This window comes from Xenopus laevis, chromosome 5S (assembly GCF_017654675.1).
Source record: "Xenopus laevis strain J_2021 chromosome 5S, Xenopus_laevis_v10.1, whole genome shotgun sequence".
Lineage (NCBI taxonomy): Eukaryota > Metazoa > Chordata > Amphibia > Anura > Pipidae > Xenopus > Xenopus laevis.
Genome location: NC_054380.1, coordinates 52,437,686 through 52,458,427, shown reverse-complemented (window position 1 = coordinate 52,458,427; position 20,742 = coordinate 52,437,686). Strand labels below are relative to the sequence as shown.

The 20,742-nt window shown below is 42.9% G+C and overlaps 1 protein-coding gene across 1 annotated transcript in view; it reads left to right on the top strand.

Annotated features, from left to right (window-relative positions):
* Positions 1 to 20,742, top strand: part of nid1.S (nidogen 1 S homeolog) — a 103,990-nt gene that overhangs the window by 61,144 nt on the left and 22,104 nt on the right. Inside the window, exons 11-13 of the mRNA XM_018265352.2 lie at positions 4,245 to 4,388; positions 4,564 to 4,686; positions 13,876 to 14,094. Coding sequence (XP_018120841.1) covers positions 4,245 to 4,388; positions 4,564 to 4,686; positions 13,876 to 14,094 — 486 coding nt within the window. The remainder of the gene's footprint in view (positions 1 to 4,244; positions 4,389 to 4,563; positions 4,687 to 13,875; positions 14,095 to 20,742) is intronic.

Here is a 20,742-nt window from a genome sequence, read left to right as displayed (position 1 = left end):
ATCTATCAGGTAGGGTACAGGTAGTCCTTTGCTCACCTAGATGCCTATCAACTGAGTTCCCTGCTCTAAAGGCAAACAGGCCTTGTGGGAAGCTACTCCCTACTACAATCCTCGTTGGAGCGACAGCTGCTCTTTCTGCTACACCTCTCTGTCTTTCTCTCCTAGAGAGAACTATAACAGTATCTTACTATTTTAGCTGGTCCTCGTTCACGGGGTTACCTGGTCCCCGACTTAGCACTAAAGGTGTCAGGTCCCTTTAGGGTAAAAGCTTACTGGGGCCTATGGTGATCCCAGGCTCAATGGAGATTCACCTAGCAGCAGCACCAGGAGCCAAAGAGGAAGAGGACACTCCCTGCACACACTATATAGCAGTGTGGCAGGGGAGTGTCATTACACTCTTTATCCAATAGGTGTGGGTGTTACACTTTACCAGTTACAAGGGCTTGGCCCAATAACAAGGGAAAAGAGAACTACATACAAAAGGTAGGGGATTAACTCTATAGGGATAGGATATCCTATAGGTCCCTACATACACCCGGGGGAAAAATCCATTTCGTCCCGACAATGGTGAAATGATATAGACACAATAGTAACAAAGTGAATATATAAGTGCAAACCAACAATACCATTGAACATCACTCTTCTGGTATCCTCTCCTGAGGAATACCTGGTAACAATGGGTACTGTGGAGAAAAGAACAGTAAAGAGCAAAAGTGCAATACTGTATTGGATAAGTTTCAGTGCAAATAACATCAGTTGCATAACTTTATTACATTCATGAGGTCCTTAAAGCAACACTCAGGCACTTAACTTACGACACTTGAACCATCCATAGTGTATCAGGAGGTCCAGGCACAGGCTTGGCTGAAAAGAAAAATTAGCATAGATTTCTTTTCACACATGAACACTCATTTTCAGTGCAGTTGAGTTACATGACCCCACCATAACCAAAAGCTTTATTCATATCACACCCCCCCTACCCAAGTGTACAAAGTCACTGAGAGCCACTTGGGGAGTAGTAAGGGAAAGAATAAAGGTGCTACTCAGCGAGTAGTTAGAGGTAGAAGAGTTTTTGGTGGGGGCTCAGCAGTCTTTGTCTCATGAACCCAACTATTTACAAGTTCCAGACAATGTTCAGAAGTCCAGAAATGGAACAATGAGTGAACAAAACAATGAAGAAGGCCCAAAACTTGGGGCATCAATCTTGAAGAACATCAGGAAATGAAGAAGGCCCAAAACTTGGGGCAATCAAACGACGTCCTCAAGTGTAAACAAATCATCTCTAAGAGGAATTCTCACTCTTAGAGGCATACTGAAAATATTACAACACACAGGGTCCAGCCGGATCCACTGTGGACAGCTCAAGAAATCATCCCATACTTCTCCAGGGTGTGTTCGTATGACAAATAGTAGGAAGGGTGAGGCTTTTCTACCTTCCCTCCATTAGGCAGAGTGGTTGACAAGCTGAAGAAGCGGTCCTCTTGAAACTTCCCACAACTTTTAACATGGTGCTTTAAGATGGTACGCCCATACCACCATTCGCTGAGGGTGTCACAGAGGAAGACCATGTCACGCTGCCGCTTCTGTGGATCGCTTTGAAACAATCCCTTGGGTCCCACATCTGTTTTCTTTAAAAGTTCTCCATAAAGCCATTCTTCCAAATTCTTCTCTACTTCGTCATAAACCCACTCAGGTGCATAGGGCATTGGATAACCCCAACGGTCACGAACACTGGCATTAATGATGCGTTGCACCCTAGACACTGTGCGTGCCTTCTTAGGGTCGGCCCTTCCCTGAGAGACCCAGAAACCTTGTGCCTCTGGAGAAAGCAAGGGTTTTGACAAGCAGGCAACAGGCTGCTGAGATTTTGGAAGCTCTGATGGAACCACTGTGGATAAAGCCTCATCCTTTGGTGCAGTGGTTGGCTTAGGAGTAGCAGGCCTAGGCGTGGCAGGCTTGGGTGTGGCCGGCCTAGGAGTGATAGGCCTAGGTACAACATCAGGGTTCCTACGCATAGTACTCCCCCTCCCTCTGGGTGGAACACGTGTATCCTCACTCTTTGTGGCTGCATCCCCACTAGCGCCTACTCCATGTGAAATAGACAAAGCTTTTACAGGAACGAGCAGGCTTTGCTTGCTGGGTGGACACACTGAGGAGAAGTGAAGAGGATATGCGGGAACAGGTGCAGGAGCAGAGTCTCCTGACACTGAAGACAGTCCATCTGTGTCTGTAGCGATGGATTTTGTCTTTATGCCCTTTTTAGGATCAGCATAAAGTACATAGGGACCTAACCAGCACTCATGAAAGCAATAGGGACACGCTGAGTGAAAGTTGCAGGTCTCTGTGGATAGTTCACGGGTACAGTGCCCGCAATAGGGAACAACTATCCGGTTATAGTGGACATTTAGTTTTTCTCCATATGTCCCGGCCCAAATATATCTAAGGCCAAAGTCTACATCTTCTATGTCCTCATCCGAGAACAGCGGAGCCCCAGTCATGGTCTCCTCCGCATCCGCCCAACCCTCCCAGGAATGGTCAGCCATAATAACTGAAAAGGGTTTTACCGGAAAGAAGAATGTAGAATAGTCCTCCACTATGCCCGCAGCCGCAAAGCAATTAGTAGGGAGATCTGGAAGGTCCGCACTTGGATGGGCCACAGCCGTGGTCCGTGATGGTGCAGCACCTTGAACAGGAGTGATACAGAAATCCTCCGGTTTTGCTGAAAAAGAAAACGGTAGCAAGCAGATACCGCTTGGGGTGAAGAGTAGGATGTGCAGTGAAACTTTCTGGGCAGCCGCCGGAAGTCCGCAGGCACAAACAGGTGGAGCTGTGATGCACACGTCTTCTCCCTGTAAAGTCTCTTCACAAAATGGCGGCGAGACGTGACGTCAAGGACCGCCTTACTCCCAAAGTGCGCCAACAGTTACTGCGCGGGAAAAAGATTGGCGCCAGCAAAATCTCGCGCTCGCGAGACTTGAGCTATGGCGCAGGCTCGTGTATCGGGAAATAGAACCTCCAAGCCCGAACCCAAGCCCTGAGATACTAGGGGAAAAATACCTAGCAAATTTAGTAGAAAAACACGTGCAGGCAGCCTTTTGCCAATCAGGTCCGCCGCCTGTCACGAAATTTAAAGCAACAGTGCACAAAAACACTAAATCACAAAAATACAAAAATAGCCTGGATTTAGGGGCGGGGCCCCACGTTGGGCGCCAAAATGTAATGCTTTTCTGGCCTAATCTGCCAATTAGAAGTTAAGGGTGACCAGCTAGGTAGTGAGCATGGGTTACATTGCGAATCTTCACCCAGGGCAGAGCCTTCGCCAAATGGAAGCTTCCCCTTTAAACTGTAGTTGAACTACAACTCACAGGCATATAAGTACAAATAGAAAAATGGACGCCAGGAGGTTCTTTAAAAGGGTACAACAGGAGCAGATTTATTATGCCAGAGGCAAATGACCACAGGTTTTACTTACAAAGTACTGAGGACACAGCAGATGGAATCACTTTGGACAGTACAAGGTTCACAGTCAAACAGGTGCGACTCCCAAAAGATATTGCAGATAGGTGTACATCAATTCCCAGTTCAACCGACGTTGCACAGTGAGGGGATCGGGATCTATCAGGTAGGGTACAGGTAGTCCTTTGCTCATCTAGATGCCTATCAACTGAGTTCCCTGCTCTAAAGGCAAACAGGCCTTGTGGGAAGCTACTCCCTACTACAATCCTCGTTGGAGCGACAGCTGCTCTTTATGCTACACCTCTCTGTCTTTCTCTCCTAGAGAGAACTATAACAGTATCTTACTATTTTAGCTGGTCCTCGTTCACGGGGTTACCTGGTCCCCGACTTAGCACTAAAGGTGTCAGGTCCCTTTAGGGTAAAAGCTTACTGGGGCCTATGGTGATCCCAGGCTCAATGGAGATTCACCTAGCAGCAGCACCAGGAGCCAAAGAGGAAGAGGACACTCCCTGCACACACTATATAGCAGTGTGGCAGGGGAGTGTCATTACACTCTTTGTCCAATAGGTGTGGGTGTTACACTTTACCAGTTACAAGGGCTTGGCCCAATAACAAGGAAAAGAGAACTACATACAAAAGGTAGGGGATTAACTCTATAGGGATAGGATATCCTATAGGTCCCTACACAGAAGTTCAGTGCTTTTGTCGCATGTGAATAGAAAAATAAAATTATTCCATAGCTATGTTTACTAGAAAATATTACTTAAAACCATATTTTATTTTCTCAGCTGTGGAGCGCCCTATAAACCACTGCTTAACTGGATCACACAACTGTGACATTGCAGAGCGTGCTCATTGTATATACACTGGAGGCTCTTCATACATATGTGCTTGCTTATCTGGATATTCTGGAGATGGCCGTGCATGTGAAGGTAAATTAAATAGATAAAGAAATGATTAAAGTAACATAAATACATTTTCTTCATTGCAACAGGGTAATATGAATCACAATATGAAGTATGGTAGGGATGCTTCAGTGTTAGACTATTTTATTTGTGAAAATGTTTTCTTTTCATTCAACACTTATCATTTTTATGTGTATTTTAGATGATGATGAATGTGAGAACAGTCAATGCCATCCAGATGCTGTGTGCTATAATACTCCAGGGTCATTTTCCTGTCATTGTAAGCCTGGATACCATGGAAATGGTTTCCAGTGCTCCCCAGGAGGTATGATTTACTGTATATTTTCAGTTTGTTACAGAGAATTCTCCCTCCCTTGCAAAGATCCTTGCAAAGATCCTTATGCTCTTCTGTAATGTCTCCTATTATTGCTCTTGCTGGCATTTATTCCTTCAGATTAAATATTCTCTCTTTCAGTATGCTCCTTTATAAGGTAAATTAAAAACACAAAAATACAAAGCAAATCTAATTTAATCTGCATTTGCTTATGCAGGGATATGTTTTTACAACATAATTAAGTAAAGTGCTGCCTTGTATTGAATATTGCTAAATAATAAAAATATTATTAACTACACAAAATAAACTGAATAGTTTATAATTGTGGGTTAACAGTACTGGTAATCTGAGCTGTAGTTTCACTGAATATACAGATGCTGGCTTCAATGTGATTGGTTTACAACATATCACTTCCTTCAGCTAATATCTGTGTATTTTGGCCAGAGTTCATTTCAACTCTCTGGAGAAGGGGCTGAACCTGAGCCCTGCACTAAGTTAAAAAAAAAAATGGGGGAATGTAATATTTTTACAAACACCTTTGTTTGAATGTTACTGACCATGTTTGCACCATGTTTGTCTGATTACAATGACTTCCTTGCAAAGTTTGCGACCAAATTGTTTTGTGAGGTTAAAATGTAGATGGGAATTTTTTGCAGATTTTAGTAAATGTTGGGATACTAGACTAATATGGGGTGCCATTTAGCCCAAATACTTTCTGTATACAAAACTATCTTAGTACACAGAATTAATATCTTTGATGGTATATAAGTATTTGTGACCACATACACAGATAAAAAAATATACAAAATAAATTTCTATTATAGAATGAGAACAAAATCTGGTTAGTGCACAAAAGGATGTCATTATATTACAACTTCCATTCTGTACATTTTAACAAGTAATCTGTCTCACAAATGTATAACATCCATGTAACAGACACACTTATATGTAAAGTTACTTACAGAATGAATTATGTAAAAAAAACTTGGACAGAATATATAAAGGTGTAACTAACTAGTGCATACCAATCTAGATTTTAATGACAGAATAGATGTTTGTGACAGAAATCATGATTTATAGCACAGGATTCATTCTTTCAACAAAATAAAAGCTTGATTTCACAAAATAAATAGATAAACAGATATGCACACACAGCCTGAATGACAGTGTGCAGCTAGCCTACAGTCTCAATCATGTATATGTATATATATATATATATATATATATATATATATATATATATATATATATTAAAACATATATATATATATATATATATATATAAAACTTAATATTCAAAAGAACCATCACTCCCATATATAAAATTCTCTTTTATTTTCGTTACATCAGTATCCGGATACTGATGCAACGAAAATAAAAGAGAATTTTATATATGGGAGCGCTGGTTCTTTTGAATATTAAGTTATATATCCCTTAAACCTTGCACCCCGGCTATATAAGCCTCAACAGTGTGCCTCGGAGTGCCGATACTCACTGCACTGTTTGTGGCTTGTGCTACTCCCAACTGAGCTAAACCACCCTCTATGTATACTCCAACAGCTCCAACTACAGCTCTCTGTATACTCTAACAAATTGCAGTAGCCTCAGCTCAGTGTTACAGGCTGGATTTCTATATAATTCAGAGGGTGCCTATTGGGCCCAGGCTGACTTCTATGCTGGCTCAGTGACTACAGTGAGAGTAAATGCTAATAAACAGCAAGAAACAACACAGCTTCCTAAATAGTCAAGAGAGTCAAGGGTCAAGAGTGAGTTTATTGTCATTTCATCCATATACGTTTGTACAGTACATAGTGAAACGAAACAACGTTCCTCTAGGACCATGGTGCTACACAAATCAACATAGATGTACCGGACAACAGACAAAAAGTGCAAGTGCAAAAATATGCAACTCCTGCAAGACAGGTCAGCACAGTGCAGGGACAGGACAATACAGTGCACAGCAAATGTAATATGTTAAGTAAATAATGCTAAAAGTCGACATGATGGGTGTATAATTGTGACATGACAGTAGTAAAAACATGATAAAGAACATGACAAAGTGCAGATGTGCTCATAGAGAACAACTGTATCCAATGGCTATTCATCCATACAATGGCATACAGTGGCTGTGCAACTCTGTGGCAAATAGTAAGGTCAGATGGAGTGTGTGTGTGAGAGAGATCTGTCCGGTCCCTCAGTATTCAGGAGCCTTATGGCTTGGGGGAAGAAACTGTTACATAGTCTGGTAGCGAGGGCCCTAATGCTTCGGTACCTTTTTCCAGATGTCAGGAGTGTGAACAGTGATTGTGAGGGGTGTGTTGGATCAGCCACAATGCTGGTGGCTTTCCGAATGCAGCGAGTGGTGTAAATGTCCGTGATGGAAGGAAGAGAGACACCTATGATCTTCTGCTGTCTTCACTATCCTCTGTAGGGTCTTGCGCTCCATGACAGTGCAGTTCCCAGGCCACACAGGTGTGTCCTAATGAAACAAATTAGGACACACCTGTGTGCTTCACTTAAACCCAGAGCAAACTGAACAACTTGGAAAAATCAGCAGCCCCTCTGACATTTGCCAGAATCAACAGAGACCAGGAGCGCGTGTCCTACCAACAACGCCAGGCAATTAAAACATCTAGAGGGGAACGCAGGACTGGAGAACCTCGAGACGAACTGTTTTTATGCTTATTCTAAGCACACATATAAATCTAAAGCTAACCAGGATTGGGACAAAGATCTTTACTATATGCCAGTAGCAAACTTAAAGTACCCATTACCCCACACAGGAGGTGATCACGTATAATTATAAAAGTCACGGATAAAGGGCAATTGAATTCCTTGGTGGAAGATGTCAAGCCACACTGTATAGTAACTGCACAAAGGGGTGCATATCTTATCCGAAAATACTACACTATATTATATTCCTGTTTCTTTTTGGTGTTTATCCATAAGCTTTAGCGCTGGTATATCTTCATATGAAGGAAGGGTGTTTCACATTGTGGTCGATCTGAGGGAGAACAGATCCTTTATCGGCAGAGGGAGTGAACTGCAGAACCTTTGGATTCCATTTACCTCTGCACCAGTCTGTTAACCGCTGCACCTCCTCTCTGTATGGTGACTCGTCATTATTGCTGATGAGACCCACCATGGTTGTGTCATCAGCGAGCTTTATGATGTGATTTGTGCAGTGCATGGCTGCACAATCCTCTGGTGCTCAGTGTGGTGGTTCTGGAGATGATGTTTTCAATTCTGACTGACTGAGGTATGTTGGTTAGAAACCCAACTGTAGAGGGAGGTGTTCAGTCCAAGCAGGTTCAGCTTTTCTATCAGATGCTGAGAAATGATAGTGTTGAATGCTGAACTGAAGTCTATGAACAGCATTCGAACGTAGGTGTCTTTTTTTTCCAGATGAGAGAGGGCCAGATGGAGGGTGGTGGCTATTGCATCATCTGTTTGACGGTATGCGAACTGTAGGGGGTTCAGTGCTGGTGGCAGCAGGGTTTTGATGTGTTTCTTGACAAACTTCTCAAAACACTTCATGATGATGGGGGTGAGTGCCACAGGACGGTAGTCATTGAGGCAGGACACTGATGACTTCTTTGGCATAGGGACATTGGCTGTGGTTTTGAAGCACTTCGGGACAATGGAGGTGTTCAGGGAGATGTCAGTGAAAACATCTGCCAGCTGATCTGCACATTCTCTTAGCACTCTTCCAGGGATATTGTCTGGTCCTGCAGCCTTCCGTGGGTTTACTCTTTCCAGAGTCATCCTCACGTCAGCCACCGTCAGACGCAATACCTGGTCACTAGGCAGAGTGATGGTCTTCCTCATTCCTGTGTTGTTCTGAGCTTCAAACCGTGTATAGAAGTCATTCAGCGCATCTGCAACGGAGGCGTCACTGTCACAGGCAGATGGTGTTGACCTATAGTTTGTGATAGCCTGGATGCCTTGCCACATGCATGTGTCGCCATTCTCCTGGAAGAAGCTGTGTATTCTCTAAATGTATGTGCGCTTAGCTACTCTGATGGCACAGAAAAGTTTGGCTCTCGCTGTTCTCAGGGCGACTTTGTCACCTTCCCTGAAAGCAGAGTCCTGGGCCCTCAGTAACACACGTACCTCTCCAGTGAACCACAGCTTCTGGTTGAGGCATGTAGTGATGCACTTGGAGACAGCGACATCATCAATGCACTTTGTGATGTAGCTGATTACAGATGACGTATACTCATCCAAGTTTATGTAGTCGCTGTAGGTTGCAGCCTCCCTAAACATGTAAACAGTCAGTGCACTCAAAACAGTCATGAAGAGCAGTCATGGCTCCTGCTGGCCATGTTTTCACCTGCTTCAGAACCAGTTTAGAGTGCCTGACGAGTGGTCTGTATGGAATTAGCATAACAGAGATGTGGTCTGAGTATCCGAAGTGTGGGCAGGGCTCTGCTCGGTACGCACTGGAAATGTTTGTGTAAACCTGATCCAGCGTGTTTAACCCTCTCGTAGCAAATTCCACATGCTGATGGAATTTAGGGTGCACTGACCTGAGATTTGCATGGTTAAAACCTCCAGCGATGATAATCAGTCCATCTGGGTGAGTGTTTTGTATGTCCATGATAGCGCTGTACAGCTCCCAGAGTGCATCTTTGGTGTTCGTGCTGGGAGGAATGTAAACTCCAATAATATGAATGTGAATGTATGCAATCTCACGGGGTAAATAAAAGGGTCAGCACTTTACAACAACAAACTCCACCAGCGGTGAGCAGTGGCTAGACCCAAGAACAGATTTCCTGCACCATTTCGCATTCATGTAAACACATAGACCACTCAGAGCAGCGACTCTGTCAGCTCGAACCGCGACTAGCCCATCCAGCTGAATGGCGGCATTGGGGACTTTTTCGCTGAGCCACGTCTCTGTGAATACGAATATGCAGCAGTCTCTGAATTCACGCTGGGTAGTTTGCTGGAGTCGAATGTAGTCCAGTAGTATTGACGGCAGAGCGGGTTGGCTGGTGTTAGTTCTTAGCCTAGCACGGAATCCTGCTCACTTTCCGTGCTTCCGCGTCCTCATGCACCGTTTCCGAGTGCTTCTCCTCCCGCCATTGGCCCCAGGCGAGACCGTGGTCAGAAGATCCAGCTCGCGAAGTAGGCCGATATCCCGTAGTGTGTGCAATAAGCCATCCTTTATCGTAAGATATGCATGATTGCTGTACCGAAGGAGTGTCTGGCGATTATAGACCTGGACCATAGTTGTTCCGACGTCCATAGCTTCACAAAAAACAAAGTACAAAGTAAAAACACAAAAACCACAAAAAAAGAAAGCACCTTGTGATCTGGATAGGCCGCTGCAATCTACTGTCGCGCCACCATCTTGTTCGCCACTAGGCCCTCAGTCTCCCCCGAGGTGCCCACGTCACCAGGTCAGCAGTCTGCCTGCAAATCAGCAGTCTGCCCTGCAGTTCAGGCCCCAGCTTGGTCCCGGCTTCTGTTGAGGAGGTAGGCCCCGTTTTGTTCTCCGGCTCTGTGTGCTAGAGAGACAGTTTTTCCTCCTTTAGGCAGCGGATGTCCCTTTTAGGCTGCTGGTGTGGGAGATGTTGGCAGAAGGGGACTTGTAAAACACAGATAGTGCAGATCTTAACAGTGCCCTGGCAGCCCTTGCAGATGTGTTTTCCCTGGGGGAGGGTGTACAACATAGGATAGTTCTACCCCCAAAGCCAGCAGTTTACTGAGGAGTTAATGTGTATATACTGCAGCTAAAAACATTATATTACAGAGAGAACTGCTTCTTCCCTTGAGATCACATCCCTGTCTTTCTCCATCCCCAGCCAGGCTTTTCCCTACCTTAACTCATTCCTTCTCACCCATTCAGAGATACATCTGATTCTGCCCAATCTTTAACTATAAACCAGTGTAATCTGGCTATATGGTCATTCCCCTGTGTTTATAGCTCCAGGACTTTCCTTCCCTAATGCATAGAATACTATCTGGCCTGCTATAGAGGGCGCCCTCTAATGTCCCCTGTGCTGCATAGTAATAAACATTTCCTAAACACTACAGGTTCTTAGTTGAAAGTTATTACAAATGGCTGAGAAATATAATGCTGCACTAATAATGAATCTAGAGAAAGAAAAGTATTCAAAACATAAATATGATAATTTTAGATGATATGGCTAGATATGGCTATGGCAGTAACCTGCTTGTATGGACATTTTGGTTAAAGGCATTCCTTCTCTTTTGCTATTGTCTTATGATTCATATTCATATATCTGTTTCCCTTTTCCTGTCTAAGCTGAGAGGAAGCATGAAGCAGGCCACACCTACCTGCCATGTTGTAATAAATGTACCAGAAGTTACTGTGCTTGTCTGGCTGTTTGCCTGAACTAACACAGAATCATTTAATCCACTACCAGCCAAGCAGTTTATCACACATATTATCTTGCAGTCTAATCCATCATTATAGTAGGACTAATATCCCTTCACTAACATCTGACAAACTCTCAAAGTCAGCTTTGTATATGATTGTTAGGCTCCAATGTCTCCTCCTAGCTGTAATCTTGCACCAGTTAGCTTTTAGCAGTCTCTTAATAATATGCTTAGCTATAGTTCAACTAATACCTAATAGGTTTAGCCAGAGATATGGGACTGATAATGTGCACACACATTCTGTATATAGGGTTGCCACATCACCCCTTTAAAACTGAACACATATGTAATCCACAGCCCGAATGGCTAATTAGCAATTCATTTAGGGCTGCGCTGATGTCCGATTCATTGCCATGCTATGATACGCATGCAACATACCGGATGTGTAAAAGATGATGAAACTACAGTATACGTGAAGTCGCATGTACAAACTACAGGTATCCAACTGTCGGATAAAGATGCAGCGTGTGGCGCATGGCAACGTGTTGGACATCAACATGCTGTGTAGTTCAGCCCTAAAATGCATGCTGCAGACTGAAATGATTTATATGCAGCCATGAATCATGCATCTAAATGAATTGCTAATTAGCCATGTGGGCTGTGGATTCATATGTGTTCAGTTTTAAAGGGATGAGGTGGGAGCCCTATCTGTATGGTATGATGTGTGGGTCTTAATGAGCAGTCTCAATACAATTCAGCCACTCCTGAGTACTGTGCGCAAACAAAAGGGATAATTTATGCAGGTACAATTTTAGGGAATCATTATTTATATAGCAGCAACAAGCTGCACAGTGCTTTACATTAATTTATAACAAACAGGGATCTTATGATGGTGTCCCCCTTACCTGCCCAGTGGTTACCCCTTTCATATCAGAGTGGGTCGAGGGGGGAAACAACACTAATGAAGAGAGCACAACTGCACACGTCACACTCATGTCACATATCAGAAATGACAAAACCCAGAATTAGAAAAGAGCAATGGGGATGGATTTGTGCAAAGTGTAGCGCATTGGATGCAATTGTGTCAGGCACACATCTCACCTTGGTAACTGCACCTGCATTATGGGGAATGTGCTGTATTGTGGTTACAAACATGCAATTATGGTCATAAATGACCCCTAAAGTCTATGTAGTACAATGTGTAGCCTTTGTGATTAGGGACATTCTATAATTAATACTGGCAAATCTGAACTGAGTAGTTTCTTGCCCAGTGGAAATCCAGGTGCATATCATACAATAATAGAATTAGAGAAACAGTATTTTCGTTAGAGTGAGTTTAGAAGCCTTGCAACAAGACTGTGCTGCTTATCTCCATCCACCAGTGGGTCACTCAGCTGCTTTACCGAACCACATATACCAGATTTATCCGTTTTGGGAAAATTCACCCATGGGTGTGAAATTCAAAGATAAAAACCCTTCCAGGTCACGCGTTCAATGCCGATTATAGATTTGGTTTTGGACATTCCTCTATTATTCACGTTGGACTGATTCGTGGACTTTGACCCTGCCTGTTTATCAACTTTGCTGTTTATCTGCCTGCCTTTTGAACGTCTGCCTGGATATTGATTTCAACATATCTTTAACCCTATTTGTACTGCGAACTTGGACTTTGATCCCTGGGCTTCCTCCTTGGTCTGGACTACTCCCGCTGGGAGCCGATAGGCCCCCTGACAATAAGGCCTACACATTGTACTATACAGACTATGTGTGGGTCCCTAGTGTCTGGAGTGCCAAACGAGCAGATCTTTCCCAGTATGCCTATTTTGAGTGAGTGATGTTGGTCTGATCTGATCCATTTGGTCTTTCATCAGCTTTTATCAGTCCGTGGGACCTTTAGTCAGCCATTCCAGACACTGGGGACTCGTGCACAGTCTGTATAGTATGATGTGTAGGCATTATAAGCAATTTCATCACATAGGTACCTGTAGTTTATCTACTACAGAACTTCACCTAAAATTATCATATTTTTGTTTTAAATACTTTTCTTTCTCTAGAATCATTATCAGTACAGCATTATATTTCTCAGCCATTTGTAATAACTTTCAATTAAGAATCTGTAGTGTTTAACAGCAGTCCTTTCAGGAAATGTTTGTTCATGTTTATTACTATGCAGCACAGGGGACATTAGAGGGTGCCTCTATAGCAGGCCAGATAGTATCCTATGCCTTAGGGACGATGCAGCCATGTATGGGGTACGGCATCCCATAGCCATGTGGAGTAGAACTGGCAACTTCTCATCTTGTTTGTTATATGGCAAAAAACACTGTTATTATTCATTCAGTAATGTGACTAACAGTATTGCTTCACAGAATGGATATTTTATCTGTTTTGTGAAACTAAGTTTTCAGTTTATTGAAAGAATGAATCCTGTGCTATAAAATCCTGCTTTCTGTTACAAACATCTATTTTGACATTAAAATGTAGCTTGGCATGCACTAATTATTTAAACCATTATATATTCTGTCCAAGTTTTTTTTTTACATAATTCATTCTGTAAATTACTTTATACATAAGTGCATCTGTTACATGGATGTTATACATTTGCGAGACAGATTGCTAGTTAAAATGTACAGAATGGAGTTTGTAGTATAATGATATCCTTTTGTGCATTAACCAGATTTTGTTTTCATTCTTTAATAAAAATAATCTATTGCACATCGCAAGCTGTGGTCCAATACTGACCCTATACTTAATTCATGCCTGGAGCAGGTGGTGAGTACAACTATATGTTGCAAAGCGCTAAACAAGTAAAATTGAACATTTTCATTACAGGGCCAGAAAAGACGCAATGCCAGGTTCATCAAGATAGCATTCTTGGCTCACCCTCTATCAGAGGTGCAAGGCCTGTTGGTCAGTATATTCCACAGTGTGATGAAAGTGGTAACTACTTCCCAAGGCAATGTCATTCAGGCAGTGGATATTGTTGGTGTGTGGATACAGATGGCAATGAACTACCTGGTACAAGAACAGGTCCTGGACTGAGTCCACCATGTAAGTTGGACTTTAACATTTTTACACAGCTTTAGCTATGTATGCTGTAGTTTAACTATAATAATAAAGCTGTATTTTATTTCAAAATATCAATTAAAAGTAATATCAAATAGGGATGCACCAAATCCAGGATGGGGTTTGGGATTCAGTCAGGATTCTGCCTTTTTCAGAAGGATTCTGCTGAATCCTTCTGCCCGACCGAACCGAATATTCATATTAGGAGTGGGGAGGAAAATTGCGTGACTTTTTTTCACAAAACAAGGAAGTAAAAAATGTTTTCCCCTAATTTGCATATGCAAATTAGGATTCAGTTTGGTATTCAGGCCGAATCTTTCGCAAAGGACATATTTTAGTTTGAATATTATTTTATAATCATTACATGGAAAAACTCAACATGAGGGATAATCAATGATATCAATGTTTATTCCTAAACAGGTATGGGATCCATTATCTGGAAAGCATGTTATGTAATTATTATTTGTTAGTGTGGGCACCATGTGGCACTGTTAAGCAGGAGAAGCTATATAAGGGGAAGGGTAAGGTTCCACTTCCTTTTTGGCCAATGAGAGGGGGATATCGCATGACGCCAGGGAGCCTGATGTAGGCCATCTACAGAGGAGTGGTTTATAGGATTAGTTTGGTTAGGCTGTAGTAGGATAGAGTTTTTTGGAGCTCAATGCATGAGAGAGTTAGTGGTAGGGCATGCAGTGGAGTTCCTGAGACTCCAGAAAGCTCCGAATTACAGGAATGTTATCTCCTATAGTTTACATTTTAATAAAATAATTCAAATTTAAAAAAATATATTTCCTTTATCTCTGTAATAATAAAACAGTACCTTGTACTTGATCCCAACTAAGATATAATTAACCTTTTAAGTGCCAGCAGAATTTTACATTTTGGTTACGCAAAATCCCAGACGTTTTTGAAACATTTTGTGCTCTCTCACTTTAGGGGCATTTTCTGAGGGGAAACCTATAGTTTACGTAGGAAGAACCTGAGCTTTCTAAATATGCCTGAGTTTTCATGTATTTCCACCTCTGCAAAAAGATTTATAGCGCAAAATACCAAAAAAAACGTATTTTTCATAGCATATGAATTCATACCAGAAAAATATTTCATTATACACATGAAAATCCAACTGATTTGGAAAGCCTCATGTCTCTCGAATGTGCGAGTACCAGATATCTATAGTTTTAGGGAGATTTAGGACTTTAGGACTGTACAGTAAAAACTCCCTGGAATATATTACCGAATTTTGAAAGCACAAAGGCAGAAGACGGAATACATCAGATTCCAAGGCCAAAAAATCTGTAGGTTTACACCAGAAAATCATATATTTTTGAGAAGTACATATTCTGCTGATTCCAAAATGGGTAACTATGTCTCTCTACTCCTAACTACCAAACATCAAAGCTTGTCTGAACATAGCGGTTTTTATAAAAATGTATCAAAATTCTGAAAAATCACTTCAAAGGTTTTATTTTGCTGCTCCACATATCCCACACTTTATTAGGTACCAAGAAAAAGCACCCTGAATATGATTTCCAGGGGTCCACTGAACAGTTTGATGCCCATTGTGCATAGGTTTATCAAAGTATTTGGCATTTAGAGACCCCAATATGAAGTTAGCGCATCCAAACTGTTCAAGACTTTACTTCAGCTACTAAAAAATCAACAAACGAACTGCATTTTTTGTAGAGTAAAAACACAGAAATATAGGTTTACCCACCAAAACCATATATTTTTTGAAAGTACACATTCTACCAAATCTAAAATGTGTACACATGCCTGTCTGCTCCAAACTACTGAGTCACAAGGCTTTCCCAAAATTTTTGGTTTTGGTGAAATATCTGAAAATTGCCTCAAAGCACCAACTTTCCAGCATCATATCACCCATGTATCATTACGTACCAAGAAAAAGCACCCTAAATATGATTACCAGGAGTCCTCCAAACAGTTTGGCATTTAGAGGCCCTAAAATAAAGTTAGCGCATACAAATTCTCCTGTGGGTAACTTCAGCTAATGAAAAATCAACACACGGGAGAAAGCTCTCTGTTTTGTGCTAAATTAAGTATAGAAATCCCTGTTTAAGACAGGATTTTTTGTTTTCACTTGGTGTGTGAATGTGTTGTCCACTTGGTGTGTGAAATTTGGGAAGTTTTAAGTTGATTTTTTTTACTAAAAATCTATTTTTGTTTTGACCCAGAAGGTGAGTGATTGCTAGCCCAGTTCCCTTCACTTCCCCTACCCCTCCCCTGCACCTGGGTGTCAGTTTCACTTGCATTTTTCTGCTGTTTCAGCATAAATTGTTTTTTTTTTTTGTACAGATTGAGTGGGTATTTTGCACTCAGTTTTGTGAGGAGAGAAAGCTAAAGGAAGAAGGATTTAAGAGTATAAAATCTTTTCCAGCAGCTGCAGTGCAGCTCCCAGGAACCTGCTCACATTAACCCTCTCCCTGCCAGAACGTCTCAACTTAAAATTCACTTTTTTGTTGATCAACAGTATTAAGCTTTCTTTTTGTGGGTTGTTTTGTAAAATAATGGAAGGGAATAAAAAGGAAAGTTATAAAAAAAATACCTCAGGGTTCTAAAGCAAAAGGACCTGAAAAACCCAGCTGTAGCTTTGCAAGGAAACACCAAAGCCCATGTCAAAAAGTCCCACTGCCTCTACTTCTGCAGCCAGTGAGACCCCCGCTAAAACATTTGCGCAGGCTGTAGATACTGGAAGCAACCCAAGCCAAGTCACTGCTGGGGTAGAGAAGCTTACAAGCATACCCCCCAACCGTCCCGTTTTTCGCAAGACAGTCCCGCTGTTGACCTTCCATCCCGCTGTCCCGGTTGGGCAGTTGAATGTCCCGCTGCGCTGCCTTTGCTGTGCAGCTCACGGGTCTTCCGGTTTTTTATACAGGCATAGTCGCGTGAAGATTAGTGACGTGACGTCAGTTCACTGGAGAGTAGAGTCGAAGAGAGACTGCGGCTGTGCTGCCCCACAGCACAACCCCCTCCCCCTGCAGCTTCACTGGCTTGACTGTGTGGGTGGGTGTGACTTGGAGACCCAGATAAGGGGGGTGTGGCTATAGAGAGAAGTCTAGTGAACAATGTGGAAGACAGCCGGGAAGGTGAGAAAGATTACTGTGTAATTTGCCATTGGGGCACAAAACAGCCAAATGTGGATGGTAGTGGAGGTGACACAATTCGTGAGCGATTGAGACATTTGTGTAATCCCAGTATCCCTTCCCAGCAGCCTTTGGGCTTTGTAGTTGTGTCAGCTGGACTCCACTCGTGAACTTGATTCTGCAGCAATCATGTTGCTCTGCTACTGACTGCATTCTGATTCCTGTCTTTATAATGAGACTTTATAATAAATGCCACTTAATGCCTTTCAGTAAAATGAAGTACACTAGTATTCAATAAGGAAAAGGGGTGTGTTTTTGTGAAATGGGTGTGACTTATGGGGCAGTGGCTATAAATGGGCATGGACAAAAAAAATTTTGTCCCTCTTTCTTAATCTCAAATGTTGGGAGGTATGTATACAAGGAAGCATGGGGTCAGATGCCTAATGTCAAGCACTCATGGAGCAGCATGTCTAAAATTCCCCTGGGATGTAAGGAGAGCTGACTGAGGCATGTCCTTTCCTTTAAAAGGCAGGTGCAACTACTTTTACCTCCCACATCGCTTTACCAGAAGGTTTCTATTCCTTCGCCCGTGTAAGCAAGCGCTTCCGGTTGTCCGTTCTTTCCAGAGCTGTCAACTCAGAGTGCCAACGCTGTCATCCCATGCCATCTATTACATCTTCGGGTCCAGGAAGTAGAACATATAATCTAATAAATGTGTATGCTACTACTACCAGACCAGAGAGAGCACGGTTCTTTGAAATTTTGTCAGCCTATATGGAGACAATTGACTCTGATGAAGCCTTTATTATAGTGGGTGATTTTAATTACACCCTTGATGCTTGAGACTGCAATGTACCCAAGAAAAGGGACTTATCAGAGTCCGTTTTGTGAGAACTAATTGCTCATTTTTCCTTGGTTGACGTCTGGAGAGAACAAAACCCAGATATGGATGCCTTCGCCTATGTCAGGATGAGAGATGGTCATCTTTCTCAATCCCGGATTGATAGGATATATATATTGAGCCATCTCATGTCACAAGCCCAGTCGAGCACCATTTGATTGGCACCATACTCAGACCACAATTGTGTATCCCTGAGAATGTCAGTCTCACCATCTCTGCCAACAGCTGCTTACTGGCACTTTAACAACAGTTTATTAGAAGATGAGGGTTTCGCAAAGTCAGTGCGGGATACATGGAGAGGCTGGAGGGATGAAGGTAAGGTTCACCTAAAGCGTATACAAAAAGTGTGACCAGGCAGCACAATGCAGAGATTGAGGCACTGAATGGGGAGGTGCTTGATCTTGAGCAAAGGCTATTAGGCTCTGAAGACCAAGCCCTTTAGTGTGATTACCTAGAAAGGAAACAAGTGATGCGTAACATGAAACAGCGACAGGCTCGTGATGCCTTTGTGAGAAGCTGGATGCTGGATGCAGTTACTCTGTGATATGGATCATGGTTCGCAATTCTTCTATGCTATGGAGAAGAAGAAGAAGGGGAACCAAAAACAGATCACATGCCTTCTTGCAGAGGATGGCACCCCCCCTTGAGAATCCGGAGGCTATACAGAACAGAGCCGGTCCTTTCATCAAAACCTTTTTTTCACCAGATTCTATCTCTCCAGAAGCCTGTGAGGAGCCATGGGAAGGGCTTCCAGTGGTCAGTGAGAGGAGAAAAGATAGGTGGGAAACACCAATCACTATAGATGAACTCTCTCAAACACTCCATTTAATGCCCCGCGATACATCTCCTGGGCTTGTTGGACTGTCCGTAGAGTTCTACCATTCTTCTGGGATACTCTGGGCCCTGATTTCCATAGGGTCCTTACTGAAGCCCTCAAAAAAGATGAGTTGCCACTTTCCTGTCATCGAGCAGTGTTATCACTACTTCATAAGAAGGGGGATCTCTGTATTATTAAGAACTGGAGACCAGTCTCACTGCTCAGCACAGACTATAAGATCGTGGCCAAAGCTATCTCATTCAGGCTCAAATCTGTGCTGGCTGAGGTGATTCATCCTGACCAGTCCTATACAGTCTCCGGTTGGACAATTTTTGATAATGTCTTTCTGATCCTAGACTTACTACATTTTGTGAGAAGGACTGGTCTATCTCTTGCTTTTCTCTCTCTCTGGATCAAGAGAAGGCATTTGACAGGGTGGATCACCAATATCTTTTAGGCACTCTGTAGGACTATAGCTTTGGCCCAGTTTGTGGGCTACCTGGAAACAATGTATGCCTCTGCAGAGTGTTTAGTTAAAATCAACTGGTCTCTGACTGCACCTCTGGCCTTTGGAAGAGGAGTTTGGCAACAATGCCCCTTGTCGGGACAACTGTACTCACTGGCCATTGAGCCCTTCCTGTGTCTCCTAAGGAAAAGGCTCATGGGACTGGTGCTCAAAGAACCTGACATAGGGGTGGTTCTCTCAGCCTATGCTGATGATATAATTCTTGTGGCTCAGGACCTATTTGGTCTTGAGTGGGCACAAGAGTGTCAAGAGGTCTATGCTGCTGCCTCATCTACCCGGATCAACTGTTCCAAGAGCGCAGGCCTTCTGGAGGGTTCTCTACAGGTAGATTTCCTGCCTCCTGCTTTTCATGACATCTCGTGGGAGAGTAACATCATTAAATATTTAGGTCTACCTATCAGCTGAGGAGCATCCTTTCTCACAGAATTTCATTGAACTTGAGGAATGTGTTCTAACCCGCCTGGGGAAGTGGAAGGGTTTTGCTTAAGTACTATCTATGTTTTCTACCGGCTGATATGTCTTAGCCCAACCCAAGAATTCATTGCAAAGATCCAAAGAAGATTACTTGACTTTCTCTGGATAGGAAAGCACTGGGTTTCTGCAGGTGTTTCAAGCCTTCCATTGAGAGAGGGAGGGCAGGGAGTTGTGTGTGCAAATGTTCTCAAGTACACACCTTCCAGCAAATACAGAGATGCTTTTCCACAGTGGTGTACCCTAGCATCGAGTTTTTAATGGCAGGTACGCAATATGGGGTATGACCAGCAATTGTTTGTCATTGAACCTGAGGGTTTCCTAAGAAGCCTTTCAACACTGGCGACTTACTACCAAGACACTCTAAAGACCTGAAGCATGGTCTCCGTGTTAAGGCAAGGAGACATTCAAGGGGAAAACATTTTAAATGAGCCCCTACTTTACAATCCATCTTCTAAGACTAGGATGTTGGAATCCATCAGCATCTGCCATTGCCTATGCCAGGCTGGGTAAACCAGAGTTGGAGATCTCCTGGATTTTGAGAAATCAGATTAGGTGGACTTTCAGGCAGTTATGCAACATATAGGATTCCTCACCACTAGGGTTACTCACTTCTGCTCAAGAAAGTCAAGGACACAATCTCGGCTGATTCTCACACCTTCATTGATGGGGTTTTACATGGTGGAAAGGCACGTCCACCTTGCGACTCCTCACCTCCAGACATAATAATAGCACCCAAAATCCATCAATCCCCTCAAGCACCTCCTTCCCCCAACTTGAGCCAGTTGGAGAATTTTACATTGGCATGCTTTCATGA